At 42.6% G+C, this 22,089-nt stretch overlaps 1 protein-coding gene across 3 annotated transcripts in view; it reads right to left on the minus strand.

Annotated features, from left to right (window-relative positions):
* UPF2 (UPF2 regulator of nonsense mediated mRNA decay) overlaps positions 1–22,089 on the minus strand; it is a 124,746-nt gene that overhangs the window by 37,138 nt on the left and 65,519 nt on the right. For all 3 annotated transcript variants that reach the window (XM_088468764.1, XM_088468762.1, XM_088468763.1), the window contains 5 exons: positions 20,094–20,210; positions 8,182–8,367; positions 7,571–7,774; positions 6,489–6,764; positions 1,764–1,947 (listed from right to left, as the gene is read on the minus strand). In XM_088468764.1, coding sequence (XP_088324890.1) covers positions 1,764–1,947; positions 6,489–6,764; positions 7,571–7,774; positions 8,182–8,367; positions 20,094–20,210 — 967 coding nt within the window. The remainder of the gene's footprint in view (positions 1–1,763; positions 1,948–6,488; positions 6,765–7,570; positions 7,775–8,181; positions 8,368–20,093; positions 20,211–22,089) is intronic.

A 22,089-nucleotide genomic window follows, 5' to 3' on the forward strand; every position in this document is an offset into this window, starting at 1 on the left:
CATCCCTTGCCGCTCCCCATCACACCACCTATCCTACAGTGTCTTAAAAGATACAAAGTCCCCAGTCACTACATGTAAAGAAGGGACCCTGGAGACATCCGACATGGTGAGTGGGGGATATTTTCCACATAGGAAATTAGAAGTCCTCCAATTTTAATTTATATGGACTCTAAATGGTTGGAGGTCAGTAAACTGCAATTTTACTTTCAATTGTTTAATTTTCAGAACAAGAGCTGATTGATCTCCATTTCTCATTAGTAAAAATAGCATTACAACAGGACATTAATTTTATCTGTTGTACTAAAATTGTAATATGACATTAATTGACAGTTTTAAACCATATTCCAGTACTTCACGCACTTTAATGATCAGTGAAATACACAGTCCCATAGGCCGGGAAGTACTAGCTGCTAGTTATGTTATTGATACAGTTTCTGTCATAGGTAACAGACTGAATATCAATGTATCACTTTTGTAACGTCTCATTTATTTCTCACAGATAACCACTCTGTTACTGCCTAACGTGTGCATCGATACAGTAGTCATCTTCATTCTTGTGTAAATTTAGTCTATAGTTAGCATGGTTGCACGAATTCCATGTACAGAAGGATAATTTATGAAAGGGGAAATACAATTGGAGTATGGTAATCGTGCTGGTGCAGGTGAAAATTAGACTTGCCATAAGCATTATCAAATCTTTGATAAGTCATTGAAGGAGCATGATACAGCTAATGACACTCTTGCAGACTTACAAGTGGTTATTTGCATTTTGGAAAGAAGCGTTGTTCAAAGTTAATCTAGCACACTTCATTACTGGAGTATAAAACACTGCATTTTGGTATCTTTGCCATACACACATCGATCTATATAAGAATGCACATACATACACACATCTAGCGTGTGTGAGGGAATGGGGGGGGTGCTGCTGAAGGCACTGACAGCTCAGTCTGGTGTAGAAGTGAGGTTGTGGTAGTGACTAGCAGACAGCCAGGGAATCGGCAGCGGCAGCCCGACAGATGAACAGATCCCGGCAGCGGCAGCCCGACAGCGCTGGAAATCCTGATTGTCCTGAGGTAAGTAATAACTAACCTAACCCCCCCCTAACTCTCCATAGGGGTGCCTAACCCTAATCCCCCCTGTAAGTGCCTAACCCTAACCCCCCCCTTCCCCGCTGCCTAAACCTAAGTCCCCCGGGGAGGTGCCTAACCTTAACCCTCCTTCCCCCTGGCCTAACCCTCCCTGGGGGGTGCCTAACCCTAAGTCCTGCCCAGGTGCGCTAAAAATAACACTCCCCTGCGGCTGTCCACTCGCGGCGCCCTGCAACCCTTGAATAGGGATGCCGGGCACCTGTCTCCCGGTGTCGGGAAAATGACAGGCGTCTAGATATAGACGCCTGTCATTTAACCCACGGCGGGATAAAGCAGTCGGGAAGCTGGCTGTCGGGATCACGTCAGCCGGTTTCCTGATTGCATCCTGATAGCCAGAGAAAGCTGTGATGGGGATAGGCCTCCCCACAGCTGCTAGACACATACCTTGCAGCATTATATAGTAGATCTGGTCAATGGATGGCAAAGTTTCACTACTGCATATGCATGGTATTTTCCATCCATGGGGAACAATAACAATTTAATACTCCCCATTTATCATAATACAAAATATGTATACGAATTTTATGTAGATAAATTCATACAAATATATTAACATTCACTAAATAATCACAATATATAATTTCAATGTTGACAAATGATTTCAAAACCACTCACCTAGTTTAACCAGAAACTCTCGCTCCAGATCCTGAACTTGCCGGACAGCTTCATTTAATGAGTTGCAGAGTTTCATCTTTGGTCTTAGAAGCTCCAGTGTGTCACTTATCATATAGTCTATATCTATGGGAAATGGATGGTCTTTTGTCCATACATCTAGATTTTTTTTCCACCAGAAATAGCGCTAAAAATAAAGCATATACAGTTTGTAGTGTAAAATATAGACAGACCATCTGAAATATATCAAATAGATGGCACTTAATTAAAAATGTACAAGTTCTTAATATGCAAGCAAAGATCTTGAGAGTGAGATTCATATTTTACTGGGCATTATAATAGGTGACCTCTAAACCTAAATCCAACATGATCTACATAAAAACTACATCTTGTATTATCCACAAATCTTCAAATAGAAATGACCACACTATGAGACATATGTATCAAAGCTTGATGTGAGATAAAATTGTGAAATATATATCACCAACAAATCAGCTCCAAACTATCATTTCTTAAACACAGCCTGCAAAATGTAAGTTAGAAGCTGATTGGTTGGGGATATATATCTCACATCAAGCTTTGATACATATTCCCCTATGACTATAACAATTATAAGCCATCTAGAGAAGCCATGCCAAACATGCAGCCTGCGCCACTATTCTAATTCCCTTGCGCCATTGCCTGTCACGGCTGCGCATTTCAATGAAACAGTATTGGTCATACAGGGCTCCCAGGGGGAGGACAAAATTTAATTTAACAATACACTTGGAAACGTTGAATGACAATTGCATAAGATTTTTAAGAATTTACCCCCTCCATACCACCATATAAAATAATACTGAGATCCAAAACCTATAATGCAAGGGTTCTGTGACTCCTGTTACAATACAAGCTCTTAATCTCACTAATGAAAGTTAACAAAATGGTTGAATGGTGAAGACTGACAGATCACTTGTCATCCGTGCTGAAATTTACATCACCATCTGTCAACTTGTTTCATAAAAAATTGAGCCAGTTCTCTACCAAAAAGGACTACTTTTCAAAAGACTGTGGGGTAGATTTACTAGAGTTTCTAAAACAGACAAGAAGTGGTGTTGCCCATAGCAACCAGAACCGGTCTATCATTTTCTAGGATGCAGTAGAGAAATGATAGCTACAATCTGATTGATTGCTATGGGCAACACATACACTTTTCAATTTCAGAAGCTTTAGTAAATCTACCCTTGTGAGTATTTTACAACCCATTACAATAAGAGGATTTATGGTATTCACGTTAAATCCATTTCTCTGAAACCATCTAGGGACACTGCCAACCTTTGGAAAGTAGAGGACTCTGAGGAACAGGTGCAATAATCTAAAAACTTGTTTGTAAACTTGATTCATCCCCTTGTGCATCCCATCATGCCCTGTGGGACAATTGGATTTCAGTTTAAACTTAACAAGTCCATGAGAGAGCTAAAAGAGTACATACAACCCTAACACCACACAACAAAGAATACAGTGAAAGCCAGAAATGGTGGGAACAGTGTCCTCCATATAGATTCAGAGAAATGGATTTAACTATAAGTGCCAAAAGTTGTCCCACAGAGAATGAATGAGAAGACTCTGCCAGACTTGGGGATGTTCCAAAGCTGCCCCTAGGTGAGGGTACGCTCAGACAAAGCTGAAAGCAAAACTGTATGCCTTTGAAATCTATCACTACAAACGCATTAAAATTGTAGAAATTTATAAAAATATGAACGGAGGATAAAAAATAGATCAAGGAGGAAAAGCTCATTGCCACTGGATTCGGAGTCAGCCACCCAGCATTGAGCTGAAAGAGTGTATCTGACTGCAATTGCTAAAGCAGAAATCCTTGACATGCCAAGCGCTGTGTCAATGATCACATTCTCCATTTAAGCCTGAGCATCCTTGTTGTGGTTCACCAATGTCCGCAAGGCAGATCTCAAAGATCTGGCATGAAACTCCACATGCAACAGTTCTGCCTAAAGCTGCATACACACGTAAAGTTTATATGTCCAACCAGCCAACTAGTTGATTGGTTGGAATGAAAATCTGGTAACTTAAGGGAACAACTGATGATCAGCAATTTGCTCCTAAATGCCAGAAAACAGATGAAAATGGTCGTCAGACAAGTTTTTTCAATGTTTGATCTAAACAATTTGTTCAAAAAACAGTTTTTGTCCATTTTCCGGCATTTGGGAGCAAATTGCTGATTGTCATTTGTTTCATACATTACCAGATTTTCATTCCAACCAATCAACTAGTTGGATGGTTGGACAGAAAGTCTTTACGTGTGTATGCAGCTTAAGTTTCTGTCGCCTTGTAAGCCCAAGGAAACACAGAGAACAGAAGTACCCACTGTAACAAATATCAAATTCACAATTTCTATACACTTCTGATACTAACTGTCCTTTAGGGATGCCACATTCACACAAGGGATTGTGGTGGCTTTCGAAAGCCTAACAATGGGGACAGGCGCTCGAGGTGGATTCTCCCATCAATAAAAGGAGTCTTCTGAAAATGGTTAATTAGAAGTAAAAATTCCTAGATAACTGGTACCACCTATTTGGCTCCTGGTCAAGTGGGAAATAGACAGCAAGTGGACCACAAATGTTGCTGTCCTTTTCAATACAGAAACCATGAGAAACTCAAATGCCATTGTCCTCAAATGCAAGGACCTGGCAGACAGGAAACACTATATCCTCCACACATTTGTTTGCTGGAAGAAACAGCTCCCAAGCCAGTAAGGTCCTCCATATCACCATCCATTGAAACCTCAACCTCCTCCACCAGAGCGGAGACCATAATTGGGCTAAACCTGTTAGTGCACCCATGCAGAGATTTAGCGTTGGCAGGATCCTCTATCTAATGTGGCCTTAAACATGCTCTCTAGTTAAGAAGTATCTCCATATCCTTCTCAAATGAGTGAACCCAGGGGGGTTCCTAAACAACAGCCTGTGTGACCAGGTCTAGTTGAGGATCTTGGGAGGGAAAATGAAATCTCTGGGAGGGCTAGCTTGGGTTTAAACGTAGAGGAAAATGAAGTCAAGTTGAACGCCATGAAACACTGACCTGTAAAGTAGATCAATAATTATGCCAAGCCAGGCAAGTTCCACCATCTAGCATGCATGCTCCTTAACGTGAACAGAGCTCATTGTCACAAATCACACAGCGGCCATTTGGTTCTGAAGAGCTGTGAAACAATTTGGAACAGCATTTGGAACAAGGGAAGGGGAGCACCAAGTGCTCCCCCCACAGAGTGTGGACTACCAGATGGACACACAATCATCACTTTTCCTCCCTTGTGTTTTTAAACTACCACAGAACTCTAATTCAATGCAGTGGCGGAAAATGGAGTCTTTTGCCGCCGGGCTCCAGCCCTTAAGGGGGCACCTGGCTCCATTGTCCCTCGGGCCGTTCTGGGCACTGCTACAGGGAGCTCACTACAGGGGGCATTACTGGGGGGCTTTCTACAGGGGGCATTACTCAGGGCTTACTACAGGGAGTTTACTACAGGGTTCACTACAGGGGGCTTACTACTGGGGCATTGCAAAGGGGGACCACTACTGGACTGGAGGTACTACATAGGGGGACCATTACTGGGGGGCACTACATAGGCGGCACTGCATAGGGGGACCTCTACAGAAGGCACTGCACAGGGGGACCACTACTGGGGGAACTGCATAGGGGGGCGGCAGCTGGGGCTGGCATAGGTTCCGGGGGGGGCGTGGTACATTTTAATATGAGGGGGGCACCAACATTTATCTTGCCTCCGGGCACCTGGGATGAAGTTACGCCACTGATTCAATGGACAGGCATGAATAGACACAATTGTAGCTAGCAGACTCAAGTCCAAAGAAGAAAATCTGAATTAGATTTGTGCCTATGCACAGCAATGACACAGAACAGCAAAGTCAAACACTCCTACAGTCAAGCAGCAGCAACTTATAAAAACAAGTTCACCTAAGAAACTGAACAGGTGTTCTAGATTGAGGCCAGTGTCCCATAAATCATTAGTGAATAAGTAACTGCATAAGGGAGGAGACAGAGGTAGACTTGACATGATATTTTCCCTGGTAACTCTGCAATAGAAAAAGTTATTCCTACCCCCCCATCAGCACGTCAGACACAGTGCTTTCCATAGGACAGCATCCCATCAAGCCTAACCATAGTGGGGGCCAGACTGCAATCTAAGCATGCAAGTTTGCAAGCAAGTTTAGTTTGCAAAACACCAAGATTGGCAGTGTCCTCAATTAGAAGAAAGGCAATAGTTTTTTCCAAGTGAATCATAATACAAGTGCTTGTTTACATAAATCCCTAGGACAGTACATTAGTTGCTAGTCTATATCAACTTGCAAGGGTGGAAAGATAGGATTAAGAAGGTTTGTCTCTGGGACCTTGTCACAGAAAATAAAATCATGAAGAAATTCTTAAATTATCTTCAAGCCAAATGTGTTGTATATTTGTTGTCAGTAACCACACACTTCACTTTAGTGCAAGTTAGACAATTCGACACATGAATGTGATTTGCTTATTTGCTTCTGTAACTAGTGTAAAATGGGCACCTAAGCAACAGCACTAATGAGCACTAACGTCTGTTAGAAGATCAGACAGAAAGCCCAGTAAGCATTGCAAAATGGATGCCTTAAATTAGAGCATTATCTAAAATATTTAAGTTTTTTTTAAACATTAGTGTGTATAAGTCATACAAACCCTGCATCATACCTGAAAGTAAACAAGGAAACAATCCAGTTTGCGCTTGCTGGATCCGCGATCAAAATATTGTCCACAAGTATCAAGAATTGTGCAAACTAATCGGATACGAAATAAGTGCTCAGGGGGATCAAGAAGACTGGGACTGCCATCTGAGTTTACACCAAAGGATGTAAAGGAATAAAGTGTGCGAAATATAACAGCAGACTCAACCATTCTGTAGTTGTAAAGCTCTCCGAGAAATTTAGCACTGCTTATCCGACGCTGATTAAACTTTGGCTGATTAACCTAAATATAGAAAAGAAAATACAATCACAAAAAAAAAATACTCACATTACAGTCAAACATTTCTGCATTAGTGTTTATATTTTATTGTATTTTATATGGTAAATATGATTTCAAGACAGCACTCTCGTGAATATCACAATTCAATACATTATTTTATAGTTTACAAATTAGTCAATACAACTTCACAATCACTACTAAAATGATCAAGTCACATCTCTATGCTGCACTTGAGGTAAACCTGGGGCATATGCTATTGTTGTAGAGCAGCGCATTGTAAAATTCTCCCAAAAAAACAGAAGGGAGTAAATGCATTTTTGACCTGCTAACATTCAGGTTACAAATACGTCCAACTTTACATGAGGGCGGCCGCCGGTCACAATCCCGACGCCGGAATCCAGAATGGATAGTTAGTGGGGTTAGAGTTAGGTTATGCTTGGGGTGGTTAGTGTTAGGCACCCCTAGGGGGGAGGGTTAGGCACCCCCAGGGAGAGGTTAGGCACTCCGAGGGAGAGGTTAGGTAGCGGTAAGGGGGGGGGTTTGGGGGTAAGGCACCCCCGGGGAGAGGTTAGGGTTAGGCACGGGGGGGGGGGGGGATTGGGGTTAGGCACCACTGAGGGAGGGTTAGGGTAAGGGGGGGTACAGGGGAGGCTGGCCTACTTACCTGCCTCTGTCAGGAATTTCTTCCTGTCGGGCAACCGCCGCCGGCATTTCGATCCCATTCCCTACATGAGCCCCTTACATATTATTAACCCTGACGTGAATGCAAAAGTGTGACATAAATATAAGTGCATTATTTTTCTATTTACCTCCATCCCTAGGCGTATATCTTCTAACACACCATCTACCACATGAATCCCAACATCCTCTTGATAAAGCACCAAGCCGGCCAGGAGGTTTGCCACACAATGGATGCTATTGTATTTCACGTTCCAAATGTTGATCATGCAACAGATGACATAATCTTTAACCTCAGGGTCCAGCCAAGGCAGCTTCCTCATCTGCCGCAAAACCTAAAATGGACATAATTGATTAAATGATTAGATTTTCTTTAAAACATTCAGCAAGCACTAACAAAAGCAAGTTGTGTAAATGTGAGCGCTTTAAAAGATGCACAGTCTTGAGGTCTTTAAATAGCAAGTAAAGACAATTGAACATCACAATCAAAAGGCTTTGTGTTATTGAGCTGAATAATATACATGAAATAATCTAAGTATTTATGGAACCCACAGTTTTACCAGTTAAGGGGACAGGGGTTGTTGTTTTAGGCCTTCTGCTACACTGGCCTTTGTACATCCAGCCATTGTCTGCACTTCAACATCAAAATGCATACTAAACATGGCAATCCAATATGCAAATCATCATAACAGATTCTGTGTAGTTAACTTCCTTCCATATACCACAATTACACATGACTGACCTTCTCAGTTGTGACTTTTGAAAGGTCTTTATAGAGTAATTTTCTAATGTACTCTTGCAGAGGTGGCCGCTTCTTTCTCACAGTCTTTTCAGCTGGTGGAGGGTTACAGTAGTAGTAGGCGTTCTCCACCATTGTTACATATCGTGCATCCAAATGCATGGCTTGCTTTTTGCGCATCATTTGTTCCTAAAGAATTTTCAGAAATATTACTAAATGGATATTGAAATCAAGATTCATAGACATGTGTCAATTTTAGTCATGCAGAAGTTTAAGGCAAAATTGCACTATTAATATTTTTAAATAAGTAAATATTAGTTGACACTACTACCTAGCAGCACTGAATCTTGGAGAATAATAAATCCATACAAATAAAATTGGCTGCTGAAATTCGTCTGACCTATAAATTTTATTACCGATTTAAAATTACAATAAAAAACAAAAACCATAGAACACATTTTCACCAACAAATAAAATCTGTACTTTTACAGACATTTATCAGTATACCGATGTATACTGCTTGGTGTTACATAGAGCAGGTCTGACTAGATTATTATTGAGTCAAATAAGAGAAAAATCCTTAAAAGTTAAATAGAGAAACAATGTAAACCACTAGGCACATCTAAAACGTCTTAACTGCACAACAGGATGTATGTAAGTTGACAATTCAGTGAGTTATAAAACATCCACACAAGCAGCGTAGCATAGACCTCTAAAGGTATGCTGACAGTAGAGAGGATTTTTCCATTGAGATATTCAATGCAAGTTTTGCTTTTTAAAGGACATTTAAAAAAAGAAAAAGCAATCCATTTTTTTTGCCAAAAATAACATTTTAATTTGAAGCATCAGTTCAAAAATACACGAGCAATGCACAAAGAAAAAAAAGAATAACAGTAAAAGCATCATACCAGCACATCATATATCTGCATAAGAGCAGAACTTTAGATAAAAGTGAAATGCCAACACAGTGGCAACAACCACGTGAAAAAAAAAAAAAAACACTACAAACAAATTAAATAATCCAGTAGGGTGGACAACTGTAGGAGATAACCTACAAATAAATGATAAAGAGAAGAATCAGGCAGGCGTGCGCAGGAAATAAAAAAAAAAACAGAGAACCACAGTGTTATAAGGAGAAGGATATCAGATCATCCTGGAGAAGCAGCCGAGTTTTAAACTACACTGTGGACTGTAACGATTTTGGGCCTTGATATGGGGAGACAATATATCAATCAAGCTTTCCCATGTGTCAAACAGCTGTTGTACTCACTTTTCCTTTTGGAGGGAGGCCTTAATTCATTACATACCAAAAAATAAGAGTTATGGTAGACTTACCATTGATAACTCTTCTTCGAGGTCCATAGGGTCCACAGGGATACCATGGGGGTAATGTGGTTGGAGCGATCCAGGCACCAAACAGTTAAAGCTTTCAGCTCCCAGGATGCCTCGGGTCCACCTCCATATATACCTCGCCCCTAGCCATAGGACTTCAGTTTAGTTAACAAGCGTCAAGGCAAGAGAAGGAAGAGAAATCATACATCAGAAACACTCTTACACAAAATGAGGGAATCTGTGCCCGAAAGAAAAAATGTACCCATGCAGCCAGGTGCGTCAGGGTGGGTGCCCTGTGGACCTCGAAGAAAGTTAACAAAAAGGTAAGTCTACCATAACTCTCATTTTCTTCTTCACGGTCCATAGGGATCCATGGGGATGTCCTAAAGCAGGTCCCCTAGGGTGGGGGATGCTCCTGCAAGAGTTTGTACGCTCCACCTAGATACGGAGAGCACAAATTACATCCAGGGAGGCTTCACCTACAGAGAGGTCTGGAGCCTGAAAAGCTGGAACTACAATTTCTTAAATTTACATGAAAATGGGACACTACCTTAGGAAGGTAACCCTCCCTTGTACAAAGAACAGCTTTATCCGGGTGAAAAATCAAAAATGTAGAGCAACAAGAAAGCGCTGCCAAATCAGAGACTCTGCGTGCAGAAGAGATAGCGAGTAGAAAAAGTGTCTTCGCTGTCAGCCATTTCAAATCTACAGACTCCAGGGATTCAAACGGGGAAGCTTGTAGAACCAACCTTAAGAACCAACGACACATTCCAAGGTGCTAGCGGTGAAACAAGAGTCTGAACTCGCAGAACTCCCTGAAAAAAAATTCTAATATCTGGTAATGAGGCAATCTTCCTCTGGAACCAGAGTGTCAGTGCAGAAACCTGCACTTTCAAAGTGGCCAGGCAGAGACCACGATCTAAACCCGCCTGGAGAAAAGCCAGTATCCAGGAAATCCTGAACACCATAGGATCATACTTTCTATGGGCAAAACACTGACCAAAATGCCAAACCCTGTAATGAATGAGGGCAGAGGCAGGCTTTTGTGCCCTAAGCATTGTCTGAATTACAGAACTGAAAACACCTTTTGCTCTTAAGATGGAAGACTCAAGAGCCACGCCGTCAAAGACAGACCAGGTAAGTCCAGATGCTGGCAGGAACCCTGCATTAGCAGATCCTGCCATAGCGGAAGAGGATACGGACTGTCAATGGATAGATTCTGTATGTAGGTGAACCAGTGACATCTGGGCCAAGCCGGAGCCACCAATATTACTGTTCCACCTTCCTGCTTCAATTTCCTGAGAACTCTTGGGAGGAAGGAAATCGGAGGAAAAAAAAGATACGTCAGCTTGAAGTCCCATCTTACTGTCAGTGCATCCACAAAGGTTGCTGATGGGTCTCTGGACCTGGACCCGTACCTGGGGACCTTGTGGTTGTGACGTGACACCATGAGATCTATATCTGGTAGATCCCATTTGTTTACCAGGAGCTGAAACACGCCCACATGGAGAGACCACTCTCCGGTGTGTATGTCCTGGCGACCTAGGAAGTCTGCTTCCCAATTGAGTACTCTCGGTATGAATATTGCCAAGAAAACCGGAAGATGACGTTCTGACCAAATCAGAACCCTTGTCAATTCTTTCATGGCTTCGTAACTTCCTGTGCCTCCCTGATGATTGAGATAGGCCACTGTTGTCGTATTGTTGAACTGGATCTGGACCGGCTTGCCCTGGAGCAGGTCCTGTGCCATGGCAAGTGCTGTGTATACTGCTCGCAGTTACCGAATGTTTATTGGCAGATGACTTTCCTGATTTGTCCACCTTCTCTGAAAGGTGTGATAACATGTCCCTGCTCCCCCCATTCATGAAGACTGGTGTCTGTGGTAAGAAGCACCCAATTTAGAATTCAGAATGGGCGCCCTTTGTTCAGATGATCCTTTATCAGCCACCATAAGAGGGATTGACAAACCTCTGGAGTAAGAAGCATCCTCTGGGACTTTATTTGATGATACTGTCCGTTCCACTTGGAGAGAATCAATCTTTGCAGAAACTTGGAAAGGGACTGAGCATACCTCACCATGTCGAAGGTGAATACCATTTATCCCAGGACCTGCATTGCTAGCAGAATTGATACCCTTTGATTGTGAAGCAGCTTGCATATTTGCAACGATAGTGCCACAATCTTGTCCTTTGGCAGAAACACTGTCTGTGCCCGAGAGAATCCAGAAGAGTTCCCAGATGTACCATCTGCTGTATTGGAGAAAATGATTTCTTCTAATTGATGATCCAGCCGTGCTTTTGTAAGCAGTCTATGGTCAGTTGAAGATGGTTTTGTAAAACGACTGGAGTCTGTGCCATTGTCAGAAGGTCTTTCAGATATAGCACAATTCTGACTCTCTGACGCCTGAGATAGGCAGTCATAACTGCCATTATTTTGGTAAAATACCCGGGGGGGAGCTGTTGATGGGCTAAAGGGCAGTGCCTGAAGTTGGTAATGTTGCTGAAGGACAGCAAACCGTAGAATAGGAACATGCTGATACGCATCCTGAATGTCCAGGGAAACCATAAAATCCCCAGGCTCAATTTCCAAAATAATTGACAGGAGAGTTTCCATACGGAACTTGGGTACATGGCTAAACCTGTTGAGGGTTTTTAGATTTAGAATAGGGTGATGAAACCCATTTGGTTTCTGAATCAAAATAGATCGGAATAATAACCCCTTCCTTGTTGCAACACAGGAACCGGGATTATTACCCCTGCCTGCAGCAGGGAGTGAGTGGCCTCCTGAAGGGCCAAAGCTTTGACCACCCCTGAGAGACCACTTCTTGGACCCAGGCATCTGTGGTTGTTTGATGCCAGTAAGTTGGACTACCACTCTGGGATCCCCCAGGAGGAGACCCGTCCCATCAGGCCGAGGGTTTGTCGTCCGGCTTAGAGGTCTGGGCGGGCAGACGTCCAGCTTCTAAGTTTGTCGCCTGGATGTCGACGGCTTGGAGGAAGACTGTTCCTTTGCTCGTCCCTGAGGAAGAAGAGAGAGAAAACTGCCAAGATTTTATTGTAACCGTAGATGGCAGACCTGAAGACTTTGAAGCCACCAGAGTAGCTATTATCTTATATTACTCTGCTCCAAAAAGTAGATTTCCATAGAAAGGTAATTATTCCAGAGCCTTCTTTTATCCTGTATCAGCTTTCCAGGATCTTAACCAAAGGACCCTGCGCGCTACTACTGAAGCTGCTGATGCTTTAGAAGCTAAACTTCCAGCTTCCACTGCAGCTCCTCCCAAATAGGAGGCCACTTCCCATATGTGGAAGATATACATCAAAAGTTCTCTGGTAGAAATCGGGTAGAGAGTCTTCCAATGCCCCTGTCCATTCTTCAACAGCTTTAGCTACTCAGGCTCCTGCCATAGCTGGACAAGTAACAGCTCCCGACGATGAAAATATTGCCTTAAGACATGTCTTAATTTTCCTATCTGTAGAATATGACTGAATAAGCAACGTAGCATTTCTGACTAAGTGTGTCACGTGAGCATCCACAGTAGGAGGTACCTCCCTCTTAGTACATTCAGAAGCTGAGAAATAATGTTAATCTTTCATTCACTAAAACAGTTTATCCGGGTGCCTCTTCCATAAGCACAGCGAGCTGCTCGGTGTTAGGAAACTCAGTTTTGGCCATCTTCCGCTGTTTAAACACTAGAGCCTACTTACTAGGGGCTGGTTCATCATCCTGAATATCTAGGAGTGATTTAACCGCCCTCACCAAAGGAGGAACATCCACTGTGGACGGCTGGTCCTCTTCTCCAGAGCTAGACCTAGACCTAGGAGAAGAACCCTGTGCATCATCTAATTCCTCTGATGATTCGTCTGAATCCATATGCTGAGCAGACTGATAAAAAGATAACTTGCGTTTAGGCGCCTTAGTAACTACCGGTCTGCTTTCAACAGTTGACTGTGCCATGCTCGCACTATAATGGTCATATACATCCCTCCAGGAAGGATGTATAGGAGTGCAAACGTGGCATGCTGTGGACAGCCCCATACAAGGAGGCAGCATGGGAGTAGTCATAATGCATGCCGCCTCTCTTGCCAACTGATTACTTCCTCCCACTCCCGCATCCGAGATTTTGCCCGTGCTGCTCCCTTTCTTTGGAATGCTCTCCCTATCAGACTCTCCACCTCTCTACAAATCTTCAAACGGGCTCTCAAGACCCACTACTTCATCAAGGCCTTTCAGCACTCATCCTAACCCACCTCATGCTCTTTCCTTCCTATCTTCCCCTTCTGTGTCACGCCTGTCTGTCTGCCCCTCCCCTTAGAATGTAAGCTTTCATAAGCAGGGACCTCTTCCCTCATGTGCTTCTCTTTACATTTTCTACTACTCTCTACTCCCCATTAGGGCACCTAACACGGGACTGCCAACTCCCGGCAGCTTATTGTGAGTGCTTTAATCACTATTTCAGCAATGTATATAAGTTGTGTCCTTGTCCTGCACTGTAATGTAATGTACTGTAAGTTACTTGTTTCTTGTTCACCTATTAGTTCTATGTACTATGTAAGGCGCTGCGGAACACTTGTGGCGCTATATAAATAAAGGATAATAATAATAATATGATCCACAAACTGCTTCATTACCTGAGACATGGAGGACACCCAAGATGGCTCTTGTTCAGAGGCAGGTAAACTGGACTGGTGAGGTTGCTCTTTATAACAGACAACACACAAACCATCCTTTATAATATCCTGAGGGTACAAACTGGCCAGACAGGATTTACATGAAACTAGGAAAGAGGCCTCCACCTCCTGTTTCCCTTTACCTTTTGACATATTCAAAATTAAAGGCAACAAATGCAAATTCTATGTGACAGCCTTCACAGGGTAGTAAATGTGAAGTACCCAGAAAACACCCACAGCCCAGAGAGAAAAAACAGCGAGTTATAATTGACAGTCAAAAGTAAAACACAGTATCAATACAGCAGCTAGCAGTCACATACAATACATATGTAATATAGTTGCAACAAACTCTGAATCAACTACCCAAACATGAGGAATGGTAGGATATAGAGCACTATATACACACCTGATCCAAGGGACAGGTATACAGGAAGACTGAGCCAAACTCTTCTGAGACCAACAGCTACAGCAACACACAGATAGCGGACTGTGAGCGTCTCATATACAAGGAGGGTAGACTGAGCGACTCAGACGCGCGAAACATTTGATGAATCTGCGTCGGGGGGAGGAGCTGCCGGGTATGCTGGCATCGTGGCAGAAGAATCTGCTGCCAATCCCCGGCACCAGACGATAAGGCCACGGCAGTTTAGTGAGGACGCTCTGGGCCCTGACTGCAGCGACTTCCAGTGCGTCACCAGCAATATCCCATAAGCGTGGAATCGCTAAACATCTCCGTGCGTCAGGTTCCAGTCCGGGTCCCAGCCTCGCTGCTAGCAAGCTCAGCTGTGACCCACCAAAGTCACCAGCCCTGTTACTGGTGTTGCGGTCCAGCGGAGGTAGACTGAGTCGCAGTACATGTGTCTTAATTCAGACACTCAGTACTGCCAATCTAAAAACATATAAAATAAAATGAAACATAAAATAAAAGCTTAGGACTGCCTGAGCAGCCCCATTACAAAGGTGCGCCTGAACCCTGCCACACCAAACGGACAACTGAAGGCCTGTGGCTGGGTATATATATATTGGAGTACCCGAGGCATCCTGGGAGCTGAAAGCTTTAACTCTTTGGTGTCTGGTCTCCAACCATAATATCCCCCATGGTATCCCTGTGGACTCTGAATAAGAAAATACACATTCCTATATGCCTGGAAGTACTAACTGCTAGTTCTGCTATTGTTACAGTCAAGTTGATCAGAAGAGCGCCAGGGCTGCCACCTCAAACAGCTACAGATGTGTCCACATACGTCTGGCCTCCTTGCGTGTTAAACAGCCCTTCCAGTCGCGCCATGCCATGGTGCAACACGGTAGTACAGAGTTCTTTACATGCAACTTTTTACTTTCAACCGCTTCTTATACGCAAAGTGATGCACAAGCAGCTTATGCTGTTTAAAAGGAGATGCGGCATGCCTATATTCTGTGTGGGACTGCATCTGTATGCGTAATACTATAATACAGTGACACAGTCGATGACACTAACGTAGCATTTTGCCTGCAGATATAACCACAGTCGCACACAGAATATAGGCATGCTGCATCTAATTTTAATCAGCATAAGCTGCTTGTGCGTTCAACTCATGTCACTTTGCGAATCAGATGCACTCTAAGAAGAACAGTCACACAAACAACATGCTCAGCGTGACCGTCGCATGACACTCACTCGTTATGTGTAACGAGACTATGTGGAGAAGAGGTAGCCTGCCTAGAAGCATGGGCCTTTGACCAGTTTTGAAGTGTCTGCAGGCACTGAGGAATGTTGATGTTTGAACACATCTGTGTGGAAAATGGTGGGGTCAATGGACATGGACACTAACCACAGAACCTGGAGGTGTAAGGTAGCTACACAATATATACAAGTAATGTAACCTTGGTAGAACACAGAGCATGGAATCACATCCTTAAAAGAGCCTGACCTAGGGTCAGATTAATGAAACTATGGGAATAAGGAGAAATGTGATACACAAAAACAGGAAAATTACAAAAGATCAGCAACAGATAGCAGTAAAACATCAATGTAGAGCATGTATATGAATGCTAGAGCAGAGGTTCCCATACGCTGTCCTCAAGGTTCCCCAACAGTTCAGGTTTTAGAGATATCCATTGTTATCCGCAGTCAATTTGATTTAACCACCTGTGCTCATCCAAGGATATCTCTATAACATTAACTGTTGGGAGCCTTGAAGACCACGTTTGGGAACCTGTGGGCTAGAGTATAAAATAATAGCAAGGAACCACCACAAGGGGCCAGACAAGCAAGAAATGCAGAACCTCAATAATGTACACATAATTACAATAAAAAATTACTAAAAAGTAGTGTAGCACACAGAGAAGGCAGCTCAATGTTGGCTAGATGTCCAGGCTGGACTCCAGGGAAAGAACTTGTCATCTCCGCACGTCCAGATAATGACAAACTTGCACTAGTTGGTATACAGGTTCCAAATCTGAAGACTGCAATGAAATTTAACCACACAGAAAGGGTGGGTGGCATCAGAGAGTGGACAAACTAGCAGAGAATCTAAAATACAGACATCGTCATGCACCGCCGTAATAAAGATTATTTTTTTAACGATAACTTGGCCTCTGGAGGGGGGGGCACAAAATACCCTTTAAAGAACAAACATGTTTAGGCAAGGGTGTGCCTGCGTGATTAGCGAGGGAAAGAGGAGAGATGAGTATTCAGGAAACTGAGCTTAACAGAATTTTGCTGACACACTAGTATACAGTCTCTTGCACAAGTATTTCCTGGCTGCAGTAGAGTATCAGATATGCTATAAAGCCCAATAAATACAGACTATTGCCAAGTGTAACATTTTGTCATTTATTTGTAGTTAGAAACCACATATAACGTTAGAGTTCCAAAATACATGGTAGAAGATAGGGGATGTACTCAGCATCCAGACAGTCAGGGTGCAAATGAAATACAGACAGCAGCATCTCAACTGCCAGAATCCCAACAGAATGCGGAGGTATTAGGGTCAGGCTGGAGACTTCGGGTTAGGGGGAGGGTTAGGCTTATAATACTTACAAAAATCTGTTGGGATTCTGACTGTCAGGATGCTGCTGTCGGTATTCTGACCTTCAGGATCCATACCCAACCAGAAGATACACTAGTATGTTGCCATAAAGGCAAGAACTGTTAAGGTTCTAATTAAAACAATGTAACCTATGCATGGAATAGGCCATGTGTAGTAAATAAAATTGGGTAAGCCGTTTATTTGGTATTAGGTGTTTGTACAGGCTCTAGAGCTTGGATGAGTTTCTAATAAAGTAACTTTGCCTGCCACTCTAGGAGTGTAAAGCCCACTGGGTCTCGATAATGCGCAGAACCTAATTTTGCATGCCCATTTTCTACGCAAAATATGCTTTCATTTATTAATTAAAACAGTGATTAAGGTATGTGCACAGGAGATGGTTCTAAAATGTAACATCTTTGGCATCAGTACCATATTATAGAGGATTAATCCGATTTTATTCTTGTATAAATATAAAAAACAGTAGTTGTAAAAAAAATAAATAAATAAAAGGTATATCGGAAATCCTAATGACCTATTAAGCTATCCTTCAAGACCATATAAACCAATGTATAGCTTAGTACAGAGAGAAGGAGAAGAGAGATGAAGAGGACATGCTAATGAAAGAAAATGGAAACCACACTGATGTCATACAGGGGTAGGTGTACTAAGGCTTGGAGAGAGATACAGTAAAGAGAGATACAGTACCAAACAAACAGCTCCTAACTGTCACTTTACAGGTGGTGTTTGAAAAATGACAGCTAGGAGCCAACTGGTTGGTACTTTCTCTACTTTAAATCCCAAACCAAATGAGCTTCCAGCTGTCATTTTTAAAACACAGCCTGTAAAGTGGCAGTTAGGAGCTGATTGGTTGGCACTTTATCTCCGTTCACTTTATTTCCATCCAAGGCTTAGTAAATAGATCCCTTTATTTCGGCCACTATCTCTCTCCAAGGTTTATGCCGGGTACACACTAGATGACATTGTAAACGAATTTGCCGATAACGAGCAATTGTTACGACAAATTGTTTAGGTCGTCCAGTGTCTACGCACTAGGTCACAGACGATGCACGTTCCTGTGCGTAATCAGTGGCCTCGTCCTTCGGACCTACATGTAGGTCCAACACATCCCAGCATGCACTGCATGCTGTTATATCAAAAAGGTGGCAGTGCATGCTGGGATGTGTAGTTCCACAGCATCTGGAGGGCCAAGTTTGAAGACCCCTGGTCTAGAGTGTGGCCAGCTTAATGAGTGTGAAGAAAGAAAGAAAAAAATTTCTAGCCATGGCCTCAGGCCACCTTTTCATTAACTAGAAATGTGTTCAAATGCACACTGTACACGCAGAGGTGCTACAATATGTTATACAAACTGGTTCAGTTACCTAAATAAATTAAAATCTTAATGCCAATAGGCAAGCTGGCAACCTTTCTCCTGTTGCAAAGCGCAGTCTACAAAATCCTTTACCCTCCATTCTACCTGCTACAATGGCAGGGTACTCTTACTAGCTGGATAAACAGCACACTCTTAAAAGACATTTTTAGTGAATCATATATACTGGGCTATGTAAACACTGACAGATGTTTACAATAAAGATAAAGACTGTAGTTATGCAAGTTCAGGGTCATCAGGTAAAGAATCTATGGGACTAAGACAGAAATAAATCAGAGAATACCTAACTTTCTGGAATGGGGTAGGAGGGTAAAAGTGGGATATATTAAAGAGACAGGTTGAAATAGAACTTGGCGAAAAAGTATACATTTATTCAATTATAAAAATATAAAATCAGGTGCTCTTGTACAGAATAAGAAAAAAAAAAAAAGTATGAAGTCCAAAGAGCTTGATCGGCTACTCACACCACTACTCTATGATGTTGGGTCACCAGGACTACTCCATTAACTAAAGGTGCATACACACGTAACAATTTGTTACCAACGATTTTCGTTAACAATTTTCCTTCAGATTTTTCCCTTGAAATAAACAATTTGGTGTTGTGTAGTGAACAATTTTGTCAATGATTTCATGAGCAATGAACGATTTTTTGAACGGACATCTTTCATTCTGTAAAACATGAACGATTTTCTGAACGAAAATCGTTATGTGGGACAGTCAGAAGGGATGATGAACTAGAACTACAAACGGGAGCGCGCATTGTAGTTATCGTTCATCGTTTGCTGCTTAAAACTGAACGATTGAATCGTTCAAAAAATCGTTACGTGAGTATGCACCTTTAGTCTCGGTTTGTAGCTTCCAGTTTGTCTTCATCAGTACACTGTCCCTGCCACATGCAGCCTTGAACCTTTATCTTCAATAACTGTTTTCATTTTGTTTCAGTTTGGCCAGGGAAAATTGGGACAAGCAATCAAGAGATTACTAGGTTACAGGTAAGATCCAATTTATGTTCCACCTAATAGCAACTAAAAAAGCAGCTGCTACTAGACCCAGGATAGCATTGTACTAGCCAACAGTCATTAGTAGATTTGTGTGCCCAAATCCAGCCCTCCGGGCACTCCAACAGTGCATGATTTCCAAATCTCCACACAGAATCGCAAGTGGACATTTTAAATGTGTCAATCAGTAATAAAAACACCTGTACTCCAGCAAGGATATATGGAAAACACACACTGTTATCGTGCCCTGTGGACTAGATTTGAGACACACTGGGTAAAGCTGCCATTATTTCTGCCTATTATGATAGCTCAACATCTCTATGATGTGCAGGAAAACCACTTTATACCGTAATGGTTTGTTTACACAGGAGTTGGATATTACCAACAGAGTGAATAAAAGTATCAATGATTACCTGCAAATGATATGCATAATCTAGTCACAGGGGCATGTCAGAAATAATACCAAAAAGCTACATGCTCTAAATAAATGCATGATACCTAGGAAGAACATGCTTACCAAAAGTACACTAGTTCGCAAGTGGGAGTCTGGAGATCGGAAAAGAAATCTGCCACAAGTTTCAAGCAGAGTACAAGCCATTTCAATGTGGTGATGTGAAAAGTCTGACAGCAGCATCTGTGTGGATAAATTGTAGACATACGTTAAAGAAATATTTTGCAGTTTCTTTGTAACAGTTTGCAACAAAACATGAAATGTTAAATTGTAGCATGCATTCTTCTCTCTCATACATGGCCAAAAGGGGCTTATTTCCCAGCAGAAAAAAATAAATATTTCTAGTCATGAGATAAAGGATTCTGACTAAAAACAGGATATTTATGCTCATGTTAAATCCTTTTCTCTGAATCCATTGCAGGAGCCTGGACCTTGGGGATATAGAGCCTTAATCAGATTTGCATGGTATTGCACAGCCGCAGGGAAGAGGCTGCAGAACCATCAAATTTGTATGTAATCCATTCTAATGATAAGGAAACCTTAACACTTTTTTTTTTTACAAATTTTGAAAAGCACTGCACCGAATTTGGCTCATCTTGTTGTGTCACCAATGGAGCAGCTGACTAAATGCACTGGAACACATGAAATTTGCTGAACATTAGCAAAAGACGGAGGGATGATTAACTTTGGCAATAAACAAGGTATCGCAGTGTACTGCAGGAGTACAAACAGACACTTCACGAGGGAGTTAGATCAGGCTAGTCTACCAGTGGCAACCACTGCAAGCATGTGCAATAGGTGATCATCCACTTCACAAACTGCACATAGAACAATGTGAGATGGGAGATGAAGGAGGTCAGCAAAACTCATGCCATGGAAGAGATTACCATTTTGAGAATAATCACAAATTTTCTAACCAAATACACTCAGTACAATTGAATATGTGTAATATGTCCATGGTTCCAGGAAATCTATGTATGGACCCCATTCTTAATAGATTTTTTTTTTACTCCCATTTCCAAGCCTGGAAGAGTAGCCCTCCTATCCATATATCAAAAAGTATGAAAAGGTAGTCAATGAAGACCTGTTAGTCATAGACCTGGACATTTTCCAATGATGATTGACTTCTTTTCTATCATAATTGGAAAAACAAGAGATATGGTAAGAACTTACCTTTGTTATCTCTGTTTCTACGAAGTCCATAGGGTCCACAGGGTTGACCTTGGGGTATAGCTGGATCTGGATCCATGGGCACCACGCAGTTAAAGCTTTAGCTGCTCCCAGGATGCACTTGGGTCCGTCCTCCTCTATACCCCGCCCCCGGCCACAGCACCTCAGTTGGTAAGCAGCCAAGGCCGGAGGAGGAGACTAAACAGAGAGAAGGAAGACTGGAACACACAAGAAACCATACTCACAGAAATGGGAGACGGAAAACCGGTGACCAGCCACACAGCCCATTTGAAGCCAGGTGCGTCAGGGCGGGCGCCCTGTGGACCCTATGGACTTCGTAGAAACAGAGATAACAAAGGTAAGTTCTTACCATATCTCTTGTTTTCTACTTCAGGGTCCACAGGGTTGACCTTGGGGATGTCCCAAAGCAGTACAACTAAGGGCGGGGACGCTCCTGTGCTGAAAGGAGTACCCGGCGCCCAAAGGATGCATCCTGAGAGGCAAAGGTGTCAAACGCATAGAACCTCAAAAACGTTTGAATTGAAGACCAAGTGGCCGCCTTACACAGCTGAACAGAAGCGCCACGTCTAGCAGCCCAAGAGGGACCCACAGAACGAGTGGAATGAGCCTTAACAGAGGCTGGCACAGGTAAGCCCTCCTGTGCATAAGCCTCACAAATAACGGAACGAAGCCAACGGGCTAACGTTTGTTTGTTGGCAGGCCAACCCCTCTTGTGAAAACCAAAGAGCATAAACAAGGAATCAGACTTCCTAACCGAAGCCGTCCGGTCTACATAAATTCTAAGCGCCCGGACCACATCTAAGGAAGTCTCACCAGCTGAAAGATCAGGGGACTGAAAAGCTGGCACAACAAGTTCCTGATTAATATGGAA

This window comes from Taudactylus pleione, unplaced genomic scaffold (assembly GCF_031769625.1).
Source record: "Taudactylus pleione unplaced genomic scaffold, aTauple2 ptg000086l, whole genome shotgun sequence".
NCBI lineage: Eukaryota > Metazoa > Chordata > Amphibia > Anura > Myobatrachidae > Taudactylus > Taudactylus pleione.